This window comes from Molossus molossus, unplaced genomic scaffold (genome assembly GCF_014108415.1).
Source record: "Molossus molossus isolate mMolMol1 unplaced genomic scaffold, mMolMol1.p scaffold_m16_p_12, whole genome shotgun sequence".
NCBI lineage: Eukaryota > Metazoa > Chordata > Mammalia > Chiroptera > Molossidae > Molossus > Molossus molossus.
In genome coordinates this window covers 74,036,542-74,056,658 of record NW_023425347.1, presented here as the reverse complement: position 1 = coordinate 74,056,658, position 20,117 = coordinate 74,036,542, and the positions used below count along the sequence as shown (strand labels likewise).

At 35.9% G+C, this 20,117-nt stretch overlaps 1 protein-coding gene across 5 annotated transcripts in view; it reads right to left on the bottom strand.

The window, feature by feature from the left end:
* The window catches only part of FOXJ3 (forkhead box J3), a 127,579-nt gene that overhangs the window by 46,074 nt on the left and 61,388 nt on the right, over positions 1 to 20,117 (bottom strand). For all 5 annotated transcript variants that reach the window (XM_036255774.1, XM_036255771.1, XM_036255773.1 and 2 more), the window contains one exon: positions 18,301 to 18,375. In XM_036255774.1, coding sequence (XP_036111667.1) covers positions 18,301 to 18,375 — 75 coding nt within the window. The remainder of the gene's footprint in view (positions 1 to 18,300; positions 18,376 to 20,117) is intronic.

Genomic DNA, 20,117 nt, shown 5'->3' with positions numbered 1-20,117 from the left:
TTGCAAGCACATGTATATACACACAAGACTTCAAGATTTGTCCACTTATGAATTTTATCAAGTGACTTTTGGTACACAAACATAAAAGATGAAAAATATTGTTCATATAATTTTCTAGAAAAAAAGTGATGATTTTTGCCCTGGCTGGTTTTGCTCAGTGGTTAGTGTCATAAAATAATCATTTTTATAAGTTTTCCTTCCTCCAAAATTTGATCACATACTGTTTTGTAATAATCTTATTCTTTCTCACCTCCTACAATATCTATCAAAGTGCAAACACAAATCTTTGGCAAATCTGAAATTTTAAGGGCTGAAAAATTTAAATCTAGCACAGCTTTTATTTAATTATTGAAGAGTTGTGTCTATAAAAGATAAATAATTTGGGTAACTCTAAAGATGTATGCTTTCACTTAACATTTGTTGGATTTCTACTCTGCACAAGGCAAATAAAAATTAAATAACAATAGCTAAAATAAATTTTTTCTTTATTGATTTGAGAAAGGAAGGGAGAGGGAGAGAGGAGAGAAACATCATTGCGAGAGAACATCAACTGGCCACCTCTTGCATGTCCCCCTCCCCCCCTGGGATTTGGCCCACAACCTGGGCATGCACCCTGACCAGGAATCGAACTGGTGACCTCTTACTGCATGGGTCAACACTCAACCACTGAGCTACACAAGGCCAGGCAGCTAAAATATTTTAAATAAAACTTATTATTAAAATAAAATGCAAAAACAAGCTATAGCAGAACATAACCTAATTATCTAACCCAACAACTGAAAAAATGACATGCTGAATCATCCAAACTGGCTAAACTTCTCAAACTTTGCGCAGATACCAGAAAGGTAACAAACCTTCTCTTAAGGGACAATTCATCAAGGGTTGAGCATGTATATGCTAGTCACAATGCTAGCACTAGGAACAGAAATAAAAAGGAAGCCTCAGTCTGAAGTGTGGTGAGAGAGACAGAAAAGATATCTGCGTGGTTAAGTCTCACCACCTTCATGTCTTTGCTCAAAATTCATTTTCTCAATAAATTTACCTTATCTTTTGAAAATTGCAATCTACACCTCAATCCACTTTATCCTATTCTATTTATCATTCTCCCATTTGACTGTAATTTCCTGAAGGCACAATTTTTTTTCTGTTCTGTTTGCTGATGCATTCCAAATGCCTAGAATAGTGACTAGCACCTAAGAGGCAAGCAAGTTATCACCATAAAGTGCTAAGACAAGTAAGCTGAATCTTCGAGGATGATCATGCCAGATGTGGTAGAAGAAAAAGGATTTTTAGGCAGAGGAAAATAGTTTGTACTCAATAAGCATTTTTAATATGGCATTCATGGACTCCCAGGGTGTCTGTGGACAGGATTCAGGGGCTCCATAAACTCTGGTAAGAAGAAAATGATGAAATTCAGCATTTCCTTCCATTATGAATGTAAGAGCAAACCACAGTTTAGCATTACCTAAAAACCACTTTCTTTCCTATCACATTAATAGTTTTTGTTTCAAAATGTCACTTATTACTTATTTCTACTTATGTTATTTAATATGTTATATTAAATTTTGTTCAATTTTATGATTTAATGTTACCAAGGAAGCATAAATTACTGTATCACAAACTTGTTATAGTATTTTTATATCTATTTTAATGTAACTGCTTAACTTTTTAACCTATATATTCTGGTTTATGCCTTTAAAAATATTATTATTCTTAGAAGGGGTTCACAGGCATCAACAGAACTGTCAAATGAAGCCATGACATAAACAAGTATTAAGATTCTGTTGCTAAAGTCACAGACGTATGAAAGAGAGTAAGACAGTAAGAAAACTATTTATCTGACTAGATTAAAAAAAGAGAGAGAAAATTAAAAAAAAAATTTTTTTTCTTGCCCTGGCCAGTTTGGCTCAGCGGTTAGAGCGTCGGCCTGCGGTCCCGAGACACCCGGGTTCGGTTCCCGCTAAGGGCACGTACCTCGGTTGCAGTTTGTCCCCGGCCCTGGTTGGTGTGTGGGTGGCAGCCACTCGATGTGTCCCCTTCACATTGATGTTTCTCTCTCCCCCCCCCCACTCTATCTGAACAAAATATCAAAAAAAAAAAAAGTCCTCAGTGAGGATAAAAAAAAAATTCTTTTTCTTCTTTAGATAAATATTATTTATTTTCTTCAATACTTTAGGTGGCATGCTGAGTCTAAGTTTTTTGTAATTAATTCATAAATCCTGTAATTTCGATAAAAATGTATTACTGATACCAAACAATCCAAAATTCAAATCTTAAGAGCCAGCATTTATTTATTTATGTATTTGGTTAATCCTCACTTAAGGATATTTTTCTATTGATTTTTAGATAGAGTGGAATGGAGGGAGAGAGAGAGAAACATTGATGTGAGAGGGATACATTTGGTTGCCTCCCACATGACTCTGACTGGGCTGGGGATCAAATTTGCAACCCGGGTATGTGCCCTTGACCAGGAATAAAACCCGCACCCCTTTGGTCTGCGGGCCGACACTCTTAACTGCTGAGCCAAACCAGTCAGGGCACAGCACTTATTTTTTAACTTCTCTACAAGCTATCACATCTAGGCAACAGTGAAAGCAGTTGTGTTAATACACAATTTATAATCATTTTTTTATGTAGAAGCTTTACAAAATGAAGAGTGGGCCAACAACTTTCAAGAAATCATGATCTCTGAATCTAGTATATCATATGAAATTTATTTATATATAGATGTCCTTACTAGACCAGAAGTTTTAATGGCAGTGATATCTTATTCATCCTTCCATCTCCACAGCCAAGCTTAGTACCTACTATATAAAGTTATAACAATAAATGTTTGCTAAACTTAATTCTAATGAATTTCTTATTTGAAGACACAGTGAAATTATTAAAATAATTTAAAATATTCAGAACATCCTGAGCTACATGGGCCTACAGATACTATAGCTCTATGTCTTTTTATATAAACACCATATTTTATTCCTTATGTTAAAAGGAATAAAGGATGGAAAGACAACCTTGGTTCCTGGCTTAGAAGATTTAAGCTAGCAGTATGCCCCAAATTAATCTATAGATCCAATGACACTTCCTATCAAAATCCCAGTCAGCTTATTTGTAGGAACTGACAAACTGATTCTAAAATACACATGTATTTGACCTAGAATAGTCAAAACAATCTTTAAAAAGAACAAACTTAGAAGATTCACAGTTCCTGATTTTAAAACTTACTACAAAGTAATAGTAATTTGAATTAAGAGTATAAAAATAAAACTGTATATTTGGGGTTAACTGATTTTCTACAGGTTACCAAGATAATACAAACGAGGAAAGAATAGTCTTTTCAGGAAATGGTGCTGGGAAAACTGAATAACCACATGCAAAAGAATGAAACTGGGCCCCCTCGTACTACATATAAACATCAAAATTAACTGAAAAGGGATCAAAGCCCTAACTGTAAGGACTAAAACTCTTAGACGAAGAAAAATAAGTATAAATCTTAGTGAACTTGGATTAGGCAATGGTTTCTTAAATATGACACCAAAAACACAAGCAATCAAAAGAAAACTGATAAATTCATCAACTCTTAAAACTTTCATTTTGTCAACAGACACTGTCAAAAAAGTGAAAACTCATACAATTAAAGAAAAATTTGCAAGTCATATATATGATTAAGGAACTGGTATAAAACTCATTAATAAAAAGACAACCTGGTTAAAAAATACACAAAGGATCTGAATAGACATTTCTCCATAGGAGATCCATGAATGGCCAATAAGTACATCAGGGCAATGCAAATCAAAATCATAATACAATAAGATAACACTTCCCATCCACTAGGATGGCTATAATCAAAAAGACTAAAAAGTGTTGGCAAGAATGTGAAAAACTGGAAGCCTCGCAATTATGAGAATGTAAAATGGTGCTGCCACTTTGGAAAACAGTCTGCAGTTACTCAAAATACTAAACATATGACCCAGCAATTCCACTCAGAGAAATGAAAACATATCTAAGAGAAATAAAAAAATTTATGTTCACACAAAACTTGTACACAAATGATAATAAGTAGCATTTTTCATAATAGCCAAAAGTGAAAGCAACCCAAATGGCCATCAACTCATGAACAGATATAGTTGTGATATATTCATACAATGGAATATCATCCAGTCATACTGCTACATGCTACAACACAGATGACTCTGAAAACCTTAAACTAAATGAAAGAAGCCAGACACAAAAGGCCATATATCATATGGTTCAATGAATATAAAATGTCCAAAATAAGCAAATCCATAGAGATGGAAAGTCAATTAGTAGTTGCCAGAAGCTTGAGGGGTGGAGGGTGACTGTTAAGCACAGAGTTCTTTCTGAGGTAATAAAATGAAATGTCCTGGAATTAGATACTGTAGTTATGACTACACAACTCTGAAAATATAATAAAAACCACTGAATTATTAAATGTTACAGTATGTGAATTATATCTCAATAAAAATACTGTCTTCATTAAGAAAAAAAGGAATCCAGGAGCTCTACCCTAATGCAGTGATAGGCCCAACACAGTCAAAAGTCACTTGTCACAAAGCAAAATCAGCGGTAATGTCCAGAAAGAACTCAAGCCTCTTGATTCCTAGTTGTTTCCTGGCTTAATTTTGGACCATATCAGTCTTGAATCAAAGTTCTAAATAGTCATTAATGTCACAGAAATTTAAGCAATTCACCTAATTGAAGAATAAGAATTCCAAAGATTCTCTCAGATTTAAAGTGAGTTAATATTAAGAAGTAAAATAAATTCTTGATCCCTGCCTTAAAAATCAAAAGAAAAGGTATGAGTAAAAAGAAGCAAAGTGACAATTTCTAGTACACCTAAGACCAGCTTTAATTTAAAATAGTGTGAGAATTAATGTACAAAATTTAAAACAGTGTGAGAATTAATGTACAATTAGAAATGTTTCTTTAAGAACTGAACAACTACTTAGTTAACTAGGAAATATCATTTTTGTGATAAACATGAATCATCTACTGTGTGTCTTAGATACTATTAAAAAAAAAGTCAGCCCTGGCCAGTTTGGCTCAGCGGTTAGAGCGTCAGCCTGCGGTCCGGAGAGACCCGGGTTCGGTTCCCGCTAAGGGCACGTACTTCGGTTGCAGTTTGTCCCCGGCCCTGGTTGGTCGTGGGGGTGGCAGCCACTCGATGTGTCCCTTCACGCCGATGTTTCTCGCTCTCTCTCCCTTCCTCTCTCTCCCTCCCACTCTATCTGTACAAAAAATGGAAAAATGTCCTCGGTTGAGGATTAAAAAACAAAACAAAACAAAAAAAAAAAGTCAAAAACCCAAAAAACTCAGGATTGAGTGAAATAGATCGAAATACAGATAGTAAATCATTCAGGGGCATTAACGGTGGTATGTTCAAAGAACTATGGTAATAAAAAGAAGAGAGGTAAAAATAGAGAGAAAGAAAAGGATAAGAGGAGAAAAAAAAGGAAGGCTATCTCCTTTCAGATTAATGCTGACCTTTGAGCTAGGCATTAAAGGATGAGTAAGATGGAAAGTTAGACTCTGTTAGACACAATGAAGAGTATGGGCAAAAATATGAAGACATAAAACTGCATCATAGCCCTGGCCGGTTTGGCTCAGAGATTAGAGCGTCAGCCTGCGGTCCAGAGAGACCTGGGTACAGTTCCTGCTAAGGGCACGTACCTCAGTTGCAGTTTGTCCCCGGCCCTGGTTGGTCGTGCAGGTGGCAGCCACTTGATGTGTCCCTTTCATGTCAATGTTTCACTCTCTCTCTTCCTCTCTCTCCCTCCCACTCTATCTGAACAAAAAATGGAAAAATGTCCTCAGGTGAGAATAAAAAACAAAAACTGCATCATAAAGGCAACATAACCCTGGCCAGTTTGGCTCACCAGTTAGAACATCAGCCTGTGGACCGAAGGGTCGCAGGTTCGATTCCCAGTCAAGGGCACCTACCTAGGTTGCAGGTTCCATCCCTGGACCTGGTCAGGGTGGTGTGGGAAGCAACCAGTCTATGTGTCTCTCCCACATAGATGTCGATGTCTGCCCCTGCCCCTTCCCACCACCCTTCCAATCTGTCTAAAAATCAATGAAAAAATATCCTTGGGTAAGGTAAAGAAATGCAAGACAAACAGTACAATATAGCTTGAATATAAAGTTTAGGGGCACGAAGTTTAGGGCTGGAGTTGAAAATGCAGTTTTTACTTGTGTATCAGACAACAATGTAGAAAATGGAGCAAAGGGAAGCAGAGATTAGAGAAAGGAGACCAGTTGGAGGGGACAAAGTAATCCAAGTTATTTATCATAAAATAATTTTAATTTTAAAAATCTCATTTTTTCTAATTACTTTGTTTTCACATAAAAACTCAGGATCTCAAAACATCAGCAATAATGTAAGGAATTAGATGAAAGACAATTCGCTTCATGGGGTTCCTAAACCCTATATAGATCAGGACAGTACCTTCTTATTATAAAAACCCACAGTGAAGCAGTGGCTTACTGTTGCATATCTTATGTCCAGGAACTATCTGGGGACAACACAGAAGCCCTAATGTTCCAGCATCAAAGCAATTGGTTGAACACATTTAACCAATTATCTCTGAACACACACAAAAAAAGATGAAATGGAAACTCCAGAATTTAAAAAGTCCAATGATTGAAATAAAAGTTCACCAGATAGGACAAAGAGCCAGAGACCTTGAAGATAGATCAGTAAAAACATCCAATTTAAGGAAAAAAAGAAAAAAGGGAAAATGAATAAAGAAAGCCTCAATGATCTACAAAACAATGTCGGAGTCTATCATATTTTAATTGGGTACTAAAAGGAAAGAGGACAAAATGGGACCCTAATTTTTAAAACTAACAATGACTAGCCCTGGCCGGTTTGGCTCAGAGGTTAGAGCATCTGCCTATGGACTGGAGAGTCCCAGGTTCAGTTCCCGATAAGGGCACGTACCTCGGTTGCAGTTTGTCCCGGGACCCGTTTGAGGTTGTGTGGGTGGCAACCACTCGATGTGTCTCTCTCACATTGACGTTTCTCTCTCTCTCTCTTCTTCCTTCTCTCCCTCCTGCTCTATCTGAAGAAACATGCAAAAATGTTCTCGAGTGAGGATTGAAAAATAATAAATAAATAAATAAATCGATGACTAAAAATATTCCAAGTTTGGATGAAAACCTCCTCTTATTGATCCTAAAAGAAGACCCAAACAGAAAATATACAAGAAAACTACACTGAGGCATATCATAGCATAGTCAAACTGCTTAAATCTAAAGATAAAGAGAAAATTCTTGATAGTTGCCAAAGAAGGGACGGGATCTGGGGAGGGAACATTATATAGAGGGAAATAAAAATATGACAGGTGACTTTTCACCAGAAATAGTGGAGGCCAAGGAAAATCTTCAAAGTTCTGAGAAGTGGAGGAAACCCTGCAAACTCAAGATTCCTCATCCAAAAAAATGTATTGTGAGGATGAAGTAAAGACCTTTCCAGATAAATTAAAGTCTACAAGATATCAGACTGAAACCTGGATTTACAGAAAAAAACATCAGAAAGGTAAATAATTAGGAAAATATTTTCTTCAACAAAATTTCCTTAAAACACTACTGTTTAAAGCAAATAAATCCTAAAGTGGGATTTATGGTGTAAGTAGTACAGATATGACAATAGCACAAAGAAAGGGATGGGTAGATAAGTGGAATTATACTGTTGTAAGGTCAGTGCATGGAAATGGATGGAAGAAATAAGTAGTAAGTGGAAGGAAGTATGTGGTTGTGAAGTGAAAGGTGGTATAATATTACCTCTAAATAGACTTTAATAAGTTAGTAGTACATATTGTTAAGCTATAGAATGACTACTAAAAAATTAATAAAAGGAGCATAGCAAGAAGTCACTAGATGAAATAAAATAGAAAACTATATACTATTTGATTAACCCCAAAGGTTGCAGAAATGAAGCAACACAAGAAACAAAAGAAAATTAGAGATATACCAATTATCAAATTAAATATAGCCTAAGAACTCCAATTAGATTGCAAAGATTGTTAGACTGAATTTAAAAAACATGAGCCAATGGCTATCTGTTGTTTATAAGAGACACACTTTAAATACAAAGACTTTTATAAACTAAAAGCAAAATACTAGAAAAAAAAGTATCATGAAGTTGCATAAGAAAGCTGTGGTGGCTATATTAACACCAAAGAAAGCTTCAAAACAAAGAGTATCTTAAGAAATTAAGAACATTCTATAAAGGTAAAAGAACAATTCAACAGAAAGATTAAACACTATCCATTAACATTAATTTGAAATGGATCACCAATCTAAATGTAAAATAAAATCATAAAAACCTAGAGAAGAGAACAGAGGAGAAAAATCTTTGACTTTGGTTGATTTCCCAGACAGGACACAAAAATCACTCATCAATAATTAAACTTCAAAAGGTCTACTCTTTTTAAGATACTATTATGAAAACAAAGAAGTCTGAAAAATATTTACACAATATAAATTCAAAAAAAGACATATCCGGAATATTATTTTAAAAACCTTAGAACTCAGGCCCAGCCGGTGTGGCTTAGTGGATTGAGCGTCGTCCCATGGACTGAGAGGTACCAATTGGATTTCTGGTCAGGGTACATACCTGGGTAGTTGGGGGCACGCAGGAGGCAGCCGACTGATGTCTCTCTCTCACATCGATGTTTCTATCTCTCTCTCCCTTCCTCTCTAAAAAAAAAAAAATCAATAAAAACATATTTAAAATCTCAGTGGCTGGCCCAGACTAAGCACTGTCTTTATAGAAAAATAATTAATTTTTAAAAACCTTACAACTCAGTAAAAAGGAAAAAGAAAAAGAAAAGCAAAGACTTTAAAGAACCTTCAGAAGAGACGATATACAAATGACCAGTAAGCATAAGAAAAATGCCCAACATCAATGGTCATCAGGAAAATTCAAAATAAAACCATAACAAAATAACTACTTCATACCCACTAAAATGCCTGAAATGAAAAAGACAGGTAATACCAACTGTTGGTGAGAATGTGGAACAAATGAAACTCTCATGCACTGCTACTGGGAATGTAAAATGCACAGCCACATTGGAAAAAGGTTTGGCAGTTCCTTTTAATCTTCTGTCTATCCTTGACAAAGCAATTATTATATTATTGAAGAGAAATGAAAGCACATGTCCATAGAAAACTTGTACAAGAATTTCCCGGTAGCTTGTTCATAATAGCCCCAAACCAAAAATAATCCAAATGTCTACCAACAAACACATGAATAAAAAAATTGTAGTATATTCATACAATGGAATACTACTTAGCAATAACAAGAAACAAATAACTGACATATGTAATAATAGCATCACAGACATTATACTGAGTGAAACAAGCCAGATATAAATAAATCATATACCAAATGATTCCCACTAAGGTGAAAAGTTCAATAATGTGGGGTTTATATGAATTAATCTACTATGGAAACAATTGACTATGGACTTAAATAAAGATCACTATCTAAAACTGGGGCCCAACTATATATTTGTTTGAAGGATCGAGACAATGCATGTAAAATAACTAATCTATAAAGCTATATACAACTGTAGATATTATTATTAATTCATATCAACAATTCTGGTACAGCCAGCTAATGTCCTCCTGAGGAAAACAACTACAATGTCTTAAGTCTGTAAAATCACAAAGAAAAATCACAACTAGAATAGTACAGCTTTGAACACATATTCCAAAACAAATCAACTGCCAACTTAAAGATATTCTAAAACAAAGATTAGTTCTAGAGAAGAAAAAGGGTGGCACCCAACTGAAAACTAGACAGCATTCTTAAATAGAAGTGATTACATAATATAGATAATTCAAAAGCTTCAAGAAAATTAAGGTAATCAAAACACAGAAAATGCATCAAAATTACAGGTGTGTCAAAAACCACCAATGGTCTTAAATGCCTTTGTTTTCATTATTACAAAATATTTATTATTTCAAATAAAGTATTTTAATTATTCAAATAATTTATTTGATAGAAATTTTGTGAACACAAAATATTCTGCTCTATCACACACTGTGATTTTTAACAGCCCCCAGATTAAAAATTGCCTAGTAAAAATGTCATTATCTGATTAAATATAAGTAAACCCAAGAAGCTAATATTAACTTCATATTCCTAAGGAAAGCAGTCCCTATCATAAGTAGCTTACCATTCCAAATGGCTAAATCCATACATTTTATATTTTAACTAACCCTACTGCCAAGTATGTGCGTTCACTGGTAAAGTGAATCATCAGACTATTCTCTGCTCTTCCTTAGCTCTCAATACATACCATTTCAGAAGCCTCAGACATAGTGCTGGATCCCTTTTGTCCCGATTCCTTTGGTTTCAGGCCATGTCTCAATGTTTTTTTACTTCCCCAGTTTAGATTTGGCAATCCAGTTTTAAAGTTTTGTGTGTGTGTGTTTTGTTTTGTTTTACCCTCCAACATCTTAGGATGCTGTTCCTGGTAAATGCCCATAGGTCCAAGACACAGCATTTGCATGCACCACAGATAGAGTAAACATACTTTCCAGTTTCAGTCTTGGTTTATACCTGTTGCCTAAGCTTAATTAAGAATAACACCATTTTTTATTCCCAGAAGTTTCTGGTTGGGACAGAAAGTTAAATAGTCATAGCTCTACTGAGACCACAAAAATAGTCTATGAATAGTCAAATAGCTGGCTGGCTAGCTGGCTAACTGTATGGACAAAAACTATTCCAATGCTAGCTCAAGGTCCCCAGAACATTACTGGTTTTTATTACTTCTAAATATATTGATTATCAAATGAAACTAAGTATGGCCAGAGGGATAAGGAATTTATTCTTAATCGATTAAAACTATATAATCAGCATATTGATTATAGTATAGTAAATGTTTCCTTTAAATGTTAAAAACAGTATGCTCTAATAAGTGATTAACAGTTGGCCTATCTTGTTTTTAAATCATCACTGCCTTAACTGAATCCTTTCAGAAATTACTTTTTAAGCTGGAGATAAAAAATGTTTTATGATATCATAACTGATTTCCAAGAGCTCACCTATATTTAACATAACTCACAAAACAATTTAGTATGACCATTATGTTATTAGTTTCGGCTAATTCAGCACTGTCTTGTAACTCAGTATATGTCAAATTAATTACTCAGTCTACGCTTAAAAGAAAAGGATGTGTTGGTCAAATGAACTTTTGACTTCAACAACCCAGGTATTCTTTAAATGGTTATTGTTGTGGTAAATCCATATAATGGAATATATAAAATAAAATGGAACTGCTTATACTCACAACATGGATGGATCTCAAATGCATTATGCTAAGTAAAAGAAGCCAGACTCAAAAGGCCACCTACCGTATGAGTCCCACTTATATGAATTTTTGAAAAAGGCAAAATTATAGGGACAAAAAACATACCAGTACTAGTTGCCAGGGCCTGGGGGCAGGGAAAGGGGCTGATTACCAAGGGACAATACTGTCCTATATCCTGATCATAGTGTTGGTTATATCGTATGGATTTGTAAAAATTACTAGAATTATACACCAAAGAGTGAATTTTACCATATGTATGTTTTAAAAATTAATTTTGGAGTAAAATATTATTTTTTAAAGGTAGTTTAGATCAGGAAAAGAAAAAAGTGGCCAATCACAAAATGTTATCTCCCACTGTTAGGAAGAAAACAAAGCATACAGCATGTGGGAATAAAAGGCAGCTCTAACTAAACTTCTTTGCCTAACAGTGTGTATTGTCAGGACTCTAGGTTAGCACTTCTTTCTGTTTCTGCAGTGTTCTCTCTGAATTAGACCCTCATCTCTATGGAACTCAATCTTTCAAACCCTCTCTGAATGCTTAGCTTACTCTGGGCTTTCTAACCTTGGTTTGTCTAATGCAGAGATTCTCAACCTGTGGGTCGCGGCCCCTTTGGGTGTCCAACGACCCTTTCACAGAGGTCACCTAAGACCACTGGAAAACCCATATTTCCGATGGTCTTAGGAACCAAGACACCGCTCCTCTGTCTGTCTCCAGGCAGATACGCCCACATACAACATGAGGAACTGTATTAAAGGGTTGCGGCATTAGGAAGGTTGAGAACCACAAGACTCTAATGGACTGTCTCACACTCGTAATCCACCTTTGCCTTAATATGCACTCACTGGCACCAATCCTTTCTTCACTCTTGGATCTCATGTTAGTATTTACATTATTCCCTTAATTCCTCATTCTATCTCAATTTTATTCTCACTGGTCCCTCAGCTAAACTTGATCATGTCCTCTTCTCGGCCTTCAATTGGGGTTCTTACCTACTTTAAGTTAAAAACCATAAAAGTTAGTAATTTCAACTGTCCTTGAAGTGCTTCAGAAATGGCAAACTCTGAAGCCTCCCTTAGGAACCCAAACAGTGTTTTTCTTCACTTCAATAAATATAATGCCCTTATTTCTGTCCAACCAAACTCTTATCTTTAACTTCTACTTCATGTTTGATCTTATATAAAGACACATATAAGAAGCCAACTTCTGCCCTGGCCAGTTTGGCTCAGCATTTGAGCGTCTGTCTGCGGACCAGAGAGTCTGGGGTTTAGTTCCCACTAGGGGCACATACCACCAAAAAAAAAAAAAAAAGCCAACTTCTTCCTCACAAAAACCATGCTTTTCATTGGATTAGTATTAGAGTTGCACTCTTCCTTCTTCTGGGTACATACTTATGATTCCTGCCACACTATTTATCATTTAATGTTACATCTTATGTTTTCTCAAACCTCTCCAGTTTTTCTAAATCTTTTCACAAATAAAGTGAACAAAACAGAAAAGCAACAAATTATAGTCAATTTACAAATAAATACAACACAATACTAAAACACCCTTTGAAAAAGATATCAGTCAACTATTGTTATGATCCCTTTATTGTGAGAGAGGACAGGAATAGAAAAAAAATCACGATCTCAGGACCTCCAAAAGTTAATTCTCAAGCAGTGACTTTGTTGTTTCCTCACATATGGGAGACCTCAATCTTCACGGCCACTGAGTCTTTACAATCTTCCCATCTCCAGGCAAGAAAAAGTTACCCCCCTCCCCAAAAAAGCTCTTTTTACTATGAATTCACTGTAGTTCTCTCTCCTAGGACAGGCAGGTGGCCTTCATAGTGTCTCAAACTTATTAGGGATCACTTTTATTAGAGCCCATTGCTGCTAATTAATTGTCGAAACCATTTCCTATGATCTTTTATGTCCTTTAAAGTCAAAGTATAATTTTTCTGAGCTGAGGAAGAGGGAACAAGGCTGAGAAAAGATTAAGTGGAAAGCAAAAAAAAAAGAACTCTAATTTTAAAACTAAATTTAGCTGGTAGAAGTTGTTTTTCCATGTGAGTAAAATATTTACATTTCTTTAAGATTAAAGTAACAGACGTGTGAGTTGTAGACGAAGACTTTTACAAAAACATTAGATTAAAAAAAAAAAACAGATAAAAATACAGGAAGTAAAGCTAATGAGGAAAAAAGGAGACAAAAATCATAGTAAAAAAAAAAAAAATGGACAGACTGCAGTATGAAGAAACAGGATTGTAATTAAGAAAAGAAAATAGAAATCTGTCCCCCCAAAAAGCAGCAATTATCGATGCAAACTTCATTTTGTGTTTCTTTTTTATTTTTATTTATTTTTTATTTTTTTTAATCCTCACCCGAAGACATTTTCCCATTTTTTTGTTCAGGTAGAGTGGTAGGGAGAGAGAGGAACAGAGAGAGAGAGAGAAACATCGATGTGAAAGGAACACATCGAGTGGCTGCCACCCGCACGACCGACCAGGGCCGGGGACAAACTGCAACCGAGGTACATGCCCTTAGCGGGAACCGAACCCGGGTCTCTCAGGACCGCAGGTCGACGCTCTAACCGCTGAGCCAAACCGGCCAGGGCTGTGTTTCTTTTTTAAAGAAAACAGTAACATGCTGTTTGAAACTAGTTTCAGGGAACAGAGGAAAATGGATTTCAGAACATCAGTGTACATGGGAGTGTATCAAATATTAAGGGCTTGTATGACAACAGCTTCTAGGAAATGAAGGATTGAGTCAAAAATAAACAGCCATATAAAAATATCTGTAATTCAACAATACTCTTCAAGCTTAGGCTGGCCTTTATACATCTCTGGTAATACACTGAACAGGAAGCTATACCACAAAAATACAGAAAGAAGATGTTGCATAAGCTACTTCTACCACTACCTCTTGGACACGTCTGGGTCATGGCAGCAGCTAGCTAGCAAAATCCTAAGGGGTAAAAGTCCACCCCATACCCAAAGACCAAAACTACTCCCACCCCACCTTGGCTCAATGGTTTTCTCCCACTGTGGTGAGGGTGGTTTTGGAAAAGCTCCTCAAATGCCAGGAAACACTGTAATACAAAAAGAAAGAACAATTCATAAGTACCAAAATTTAACTAACATTTTGGCCTCCCTCTCAAGGAAGATTGGTATAGTGGAAAAAGCACTAGTCTAGGAACCAAGAAATCAAGTGTTTTCCGTTTGGTCAGCATTCATTTTAAGACATTTGCTATTCTCCAGGTGACTTGGGGAGAGGACACCAAATACTCTTTCAGCTAAGGGTTATTACTAAACTAGCACAATATAAGCCAGAAGCTTCTGATGGCCATCTCTGCCAGTAAATGGGCTGAAATGCAGCCATTAGAAAAGCTAAGGGATGTAGAGACATTCCTGGTGAAAAAATTCAAGAACCAGGCTCCAGTTTTTACTGCAGATATTTTCTTTCTTAAGTTGGTTGGTAATGGGTTTCTGTGACTTGCAAATAGGTCTGGCCAATGCACTTGGGTTCTAATTCTACACTGAACCCAAGTCATTCCTCATTTATTGGCTTTTGTTTCCTCTTCTATAAAATGGGCTAAATCTGGGGCTTTCAAAACTTTTTTTAAGCAATGGAACTTTTTAAAACAAAAATTTTACTTTGATATCAAAAATTAAAATGATTTTATTCATTTTATAAGATCAGATTTACATTTACTTCCAACCAAAATCTTAAGGGCAATGGATATTTAAACCTCATCTTGAAGAGTGAAAATAAAAATGACTCAGTATAAAGGTACTTTATAAGATCAAATATACAATATTTCCTTTTATGACCAAAATCAATGAGAACAATGACATGTTCTGATAAAAACAAGTTTAAAATGGAAGACTAATGGTACAAACTGAAAGCTTTCATCTACCTCACAGGATCCTATTTATTTCTGTATTTTGTTTTGGTTGCATATTAGTGAGACAATCCCAATTCAAAAAGAATACTTTTAAAGAGTAATATGTTTTCTACATCTCCCTTACACCATGATACTAGTTAACTAAGGTGGAAAAAGTTCTAAGTTCTGCACAAAAGATAACCTGACAGAAGTTTTTCTAAAACAGGTCTCCAATTGGTTAAAAGTTAGTACATAATGGAGGGGACAGAAAGAGATTAACCAAAGAACATATATGCATAATATACATAACCTATGGAAACAGACAATAGTTTGGGAAAGGCTTGTGGTGGGGTGGATCTGGGTGGAAGGAAGAGGGAGAGGGAGGAACATCTATAATACTGTCAACAATATATAGTCCTAGCTGGTGTGGATCAGCTGGTTGAGCACCAAACCGTGCACCAAAAGAGTGCAGGGTTCAATTCTCAGTCAGGGCACATACCCCAGTTGTGGGCTCGATACCAGGTAGGGGGCACGCAGGAGGCAGCCCACCAATGTTTTCCTCTCACATCGATGTTTTTCTCTCTCCCTCCCTTCTCCCTTTCTCTCTCTAAAAAATCAATTTAAAAAATCTTTAGCCCTGGCCAGTTTGGCTCAGCAGTTAGTGTTGACCTGCGAACTGAAAGGTCATGGGTTCGATTCCTCGTCAAGAGCATGTACCTGGGTTTCAGGTTCAATCCATGGCCCTGGTTGGGGTCATGCAGGAGGCAACCAATCGATGTGTTTTTCTCCCCCTTCCCCAAACCTCTCCCTTCCACTCTATCAAAAATTAATGGAAAAATATCCCCAGGTGAGGATTAACAAAAAAATAAAAATAAATAAATAAAATTTTAAACAATAAAAAAATTTAGTACATAATATAGTTATACATTCATGTGTGGGGTTTTTTTAATGACTTAAACCTCATTTAAAAATTAAATCTGAACCGCATGTTTACAGAATCCAATTAGTTGCTTCATAAACTCTAATAAAATATATAATTGCTAAACTTTTAAGAACCCTTTCAGTCAGATTCATATACACTCACTGCCAATAGGAAATTGCAATTAAGCAAATATAAAAATTTATAATTCCTTTTTTATAATAATCCTGCTTTAAAGGAAAGAAAAATTTCACCAATTCCTAGTCACAGATTTGGAGAGTTATGAACATAAGCAAATAATACATTGGGTAGAATAAGAAAACTATTATAATAATCTATTCAATCTTATTAAGAACCAACTTCATGGGGCAGATCATAGTATATGCTATACAAATTCATTTTTTAGGAGTGCCTGCTTTTACAATAGAAATGCATAACTCTCGCCCTGGCCAGTTTGGCTCAGCGGTTAGAGCGTCGGCCTGCGGTCCGGAGAGACCCGGGTTCAATTCCCGCTAAGGGCACGTACTTCGGTTGCAGTTTGTCCCCGGCCCTGGTTGGTCGTGCGGGTGGCAGCCACTCGATGTGTCCCTTCACGTCGATGTTTCCCTCTCTCTCTCCTTCCTCTCTCTCCCTCCCACTCTATCTGTACAAAAAAATGGAAAAATATCCTCGGGTGAGGATAAAAAAAAAAAAAAAAAAGGAAATGCATAACTCTCCATTTCTAACCTTAAGAAGTTAACCAGCTAGCAGAGGACACAATATATGCATTCATTCAACAAGTTTCTCCTCAGTGCTATCAGCCACTGCGCAAGTAATTGGTACTAACAAGTAAACAATATACACATGATCCCTACCCTCATAACTGAGACTTTAATCTAAGGATAGTAGATAATCAATCAAAATTTTAAACACAGAGTACACATGATTAGGTTAACATTTTTTAAAGATCTCTGGCAACTATGTTTAAGTTACTATAAATTAGGAATAGTAAGACCATGGATAGAGAGAGACCTGTTAGGAGCTACTACAATGATGACAAAGTAAACAGGAACTCAAAAGAGGGAACAACAAACTCATTTGGGGTGTGTGTGTGTGGGGTGTGTGTGTGTGGGGGTGCGGCTCAGAGAAGTAATGTTACAGCTCAATCTTAAAGACAACGAGTAGGCCAGACAAATAGAGGAAGGGAGCTTGTGCATTAAGAGAAGACCATATGAAGAGCATGTTTGGAAACTTCAAGTAGTTCCTCACAGTGGGTCTTGAATGGGGTGAAGCATAGCTAGAAACACAGATCAAGAAAAATATAATAAAGTACATTTTATAAAAGAAACATCTCCAGAACACTGGGGAGTATTTTTAAGCAGGGTGATAACATGACCAGGCTTACATTTTAGAAAAATTTTTCCAGAGACATTTAGCCTAAAGAATACAAGAAGTGTAAATATCCAAACAAGAATGCATGCTTGCCAACAGATAAACTGTCTCAAAGTCCTAATCTAATAATTTTTCATAACAACCAAATATGGTCCAAGGAAATACTCTGAGCTTAGAAACCAAGCAACTAGAACCAAATTCAGGCCGCACTGCAGTTGACATAGCTGTTGAAACAAACAAAAAAAGTCTCTGTGAAAAAAATACCAAAAATGTAATAATGGTGGCAGGAGATAAATGGAATGAAGAGGATAAAACAGCAACTAAGAAAAAAAGAAAATAACAAAACAATTTTATTTCAAGGTAAGAATTACTTCCACTTGCCAAGTAAACACAAATCCATCTCTTATATGTAATAATTAATAAAGTGTGGTTCCTAACAAGCAGTTCAAAAACCAAATTTAATTTAATACACACTTAAGAAAATAACCAAACAAAAACTAGATTAGAAACAGCAAACTATAACGGAGGACCAGCTTTATACTAGCTAGCTTCCCAATGCTTAAAAAGGAAGCTCTCCCTGCCTGGCTGGTCCTTGACGCATACCAACTAAAATGGGGGGTGAGGAGGGGCAGGGTAGGGCCCAGTGGGCTGAAGAAGGACTTGCTATTTTCACATATATTCCTGATCAATGAACCTGAATGCTCTGTCCAATTATTTTTCTTTATAAAATAGATATAGCTTAGGTACAAATATGACAACAGATATAACGAAGAATCCAATTATTTTAAGAAAATAAATCCTACCTTTCCGGGGTCATCCTTGGATCGAGGCACTTTAAGGAAACACTTGTTCAGAGACAGATTATGTCGTATGGAATTCTGAAATTGAAGAAAAGGCATACAGTCAATGGAATCTATAAATAAAATCCACCTTTAAAAACAGAACCAGAAATCTAAATATCCTATGCACTGAAATACAATTACAAATGAAATAAGCTTTTATTATTTTCATCTTTATTGTTTTGAGTATTACAGATTTCCTCCTTTTCACCCCCACTAAAACCCTCCTCCCTGCTCCAGTCCTCCCCTGCCTTCACTACACTGTTGTCTGTGACCACTGGTTATGCACATATGCATGTAAATTCATTGGTTTATCTCTCCCCACCCACCCCCTCAACTTCCCTCTGAGGTTTGTCAGCCTGTTCCCTACTTCCATGTCTTTGGATATATTTTGTTTGTCAGCTTATTTTGTTCATCATGTGGAATAAGTTTTTAAATGAGCTTCAAATTTAAACCTTTTGATTTTCAAATTATGAATGCTACAAAGGGAAGCAGTTACTGAAAGTTTCTGGTGAATGTTACAAAATTCCAAATAATGAAATATACATCCCATTTTAAATGTTTATTAAAACCTTTTAATGGCCCTGGCCTGTTTGGCTCAGCGATTAGAGCACTGGCCCGCAGACCAGAGAGACCCGGGTTCGGTTCCCGCTAGGGGCATGTACCTCGGTTGCAGTTTGTCCCAGGCCCCGGTTGGGGTCGTGTAGGTGGCAACCAGTTGATGTGTCTATCTCACGTAGATGTCTCTCTCCCTCCCTCCCTCCCTCCCTCTCTCTCTCTCTCTCTCCTGCTCTATCTGAAAATAAATGCAAAAAAAAAAAAACCTTTTAATGATGCAGGGTGATTGTGATTGCTTGATTGACTGGTTCATTCCTTTATTCTCAGAAATAAGCCAAAATGCTAAGAGTTTTTTTTACATGAAACTATAGGTGATGATTACTTTCCTCTTTTTATTTTTCTGCAGTTCAAATGATCTATAAAGCACATGTATTATCACTTTTTAATTAGTTAAAAATTCTCAATAAAAAAATTCCACTGTTTCATTACAAGAGCATATAGACACCAATCAGGTTCTCACTGCAATTATAAGAAAGAAAACCAGAAAAAAGACACTAGCTAGAGAGGGCTAGCAAGAACATCTAGGTTCCTCAATGTAGCAGGAAAATATAACCCAACTTAGATAGCAGGATTATGCACTTGAAGACCTGGAAAAATCTGTTAAACAAATCTTTCACTAATAAGTAGAACTGTGCCACAATTTTTATAGAAAATACCAAAGGCCATTACGTCTTAATGAAATTCTCCAAGATCCATTCCATAATTGTGTTTATTTTTATTTTATTTTATTTTTTAATTGTGTTTATTTTAAATGACCAGATGGAGAGGGGCTCCAACTATATTTAGCCTTAGTTAGAATTTTGGGAGGTCTTTTTTGGTATAATGTTTATTTTTTAATACAAAATTCAAAACTCTTAACAATGCCTATATTAAAATTCCCTCATGGGACAATATTGGTATTGAAGAAGTTTTTTTAAAGATGACTATAAATCAAGCCTATCTAATCACCAAAACATCAATTTAAAACTTATGAATGGGAGTTCCACTTCTGCTTGGGATGTAGACAGCTACAAAGAATGACAATCTCTCCCAAACAATGAGAAAACAATAGGTTAGCCCACTCCCTTCAAATCACACCTATCTGAGCTGCATCACAGAGTTGAGGTTGCAAGACAGCCCAAAAAATGAAATTTCTGAGAGAGATAAGCCCATTCAATGAGAAA